Raw genomic sequence first — 627 nt, 5'->3', positions numbered from 1 at the left:
GTACTGTAAAGACAGTAACATTAGACATTTAAAAAAAAAAAACCTTGGACTACTAGCAGATCAGGCTTTACCATTTGATCAAGAGGAACAAATTTAGCATCCATGGTCACAACCCTGAAGTTCACTGCAGAAGGGAAACATAACTCACATCCATTACTAACGCATTTGAACACATAGAAAGACCATTACACTACAAGTTCTGATCACTTCTAATTCATAAGCTCATTTGTAGCTCACCCGTTTGTCCTGGATTGTAGATGGGTTTGTCGGTTTGGATGAAGGTCAAAGGCAGGTAGCGTCTGAACATGACTTTCCTCTCGTCGGTCATTTTGAAGAACCTCCCTTGAAGTACCACCCGCAGTTTCTGCACTAATTCTCCATCTACTTGAGGAGCCTGTAGAGAAGCACATTGTTAATACACAGGGGAGGAAGGAAGAAAAAATTAAATTAAAAGAGCACCACGTGCCAAACAGTAACAGACCTGGAAACTAAAACAGCGGTGAAACGCTGTTGAAGATCTCTGCTGCACAAGCAGTGTTGTCAGGTTCTTGTCATCAACCAGAAAGATGGTCATTGTAAGACTCTCATTGGGTTTTAAGAGACTGGCACACAATTTGGCATCAGAGC

General features: G+C 41.6%; 1 protein-coding gene across 1 annotated transcript; it reads right to left on the bottom strand.

The window, feature by feature from the left end:
• Positions 1-43: 43 nt before the first annotated feature.
• LOC107735097 (ovostatin homolog) lies at positions 44-621 on the bottom strand (the record flags this gene model as incomplete). The annotated part of the gene is made up of 3 exons (XM_016546898.1): positions 482-621; positions 238-394; positions 44-124 (listed from the first exon to the last, which is right to left on the bottom strand). Coding segments are annotated over exons 1-3 (331 nt in total), but the record flags the coding sequence as incomplete, so codon positions are not given.
• Positions 622-627: the final 6 nt, after the last annotated feature.

Source organism: Sinocyclocheilus rhinocerous, unplaced genomic scaffold (genome assembly GCF_001515625.1).
Source record: "Sinocyclocheilus rhinocerous isolate Xijiao unplaced genomic scaffold, SAMN03320098_v1.1 C35779601, whole genome shotgun sequence".
Taxonomy (NCBI): domain Eukaryota; kingdom Metazoa; phylum Chordata; class Actinopteri; order Cypriniformes; family Cyprinidae; genus Sinocyclocheilus; species Sinocyclocheilus rhinocerous.
The sequence above is the reverse complement of the archived record's forward strand: the minus strand, read 5'-3'. Positions and strand labels throughout refer to the sequence as shown.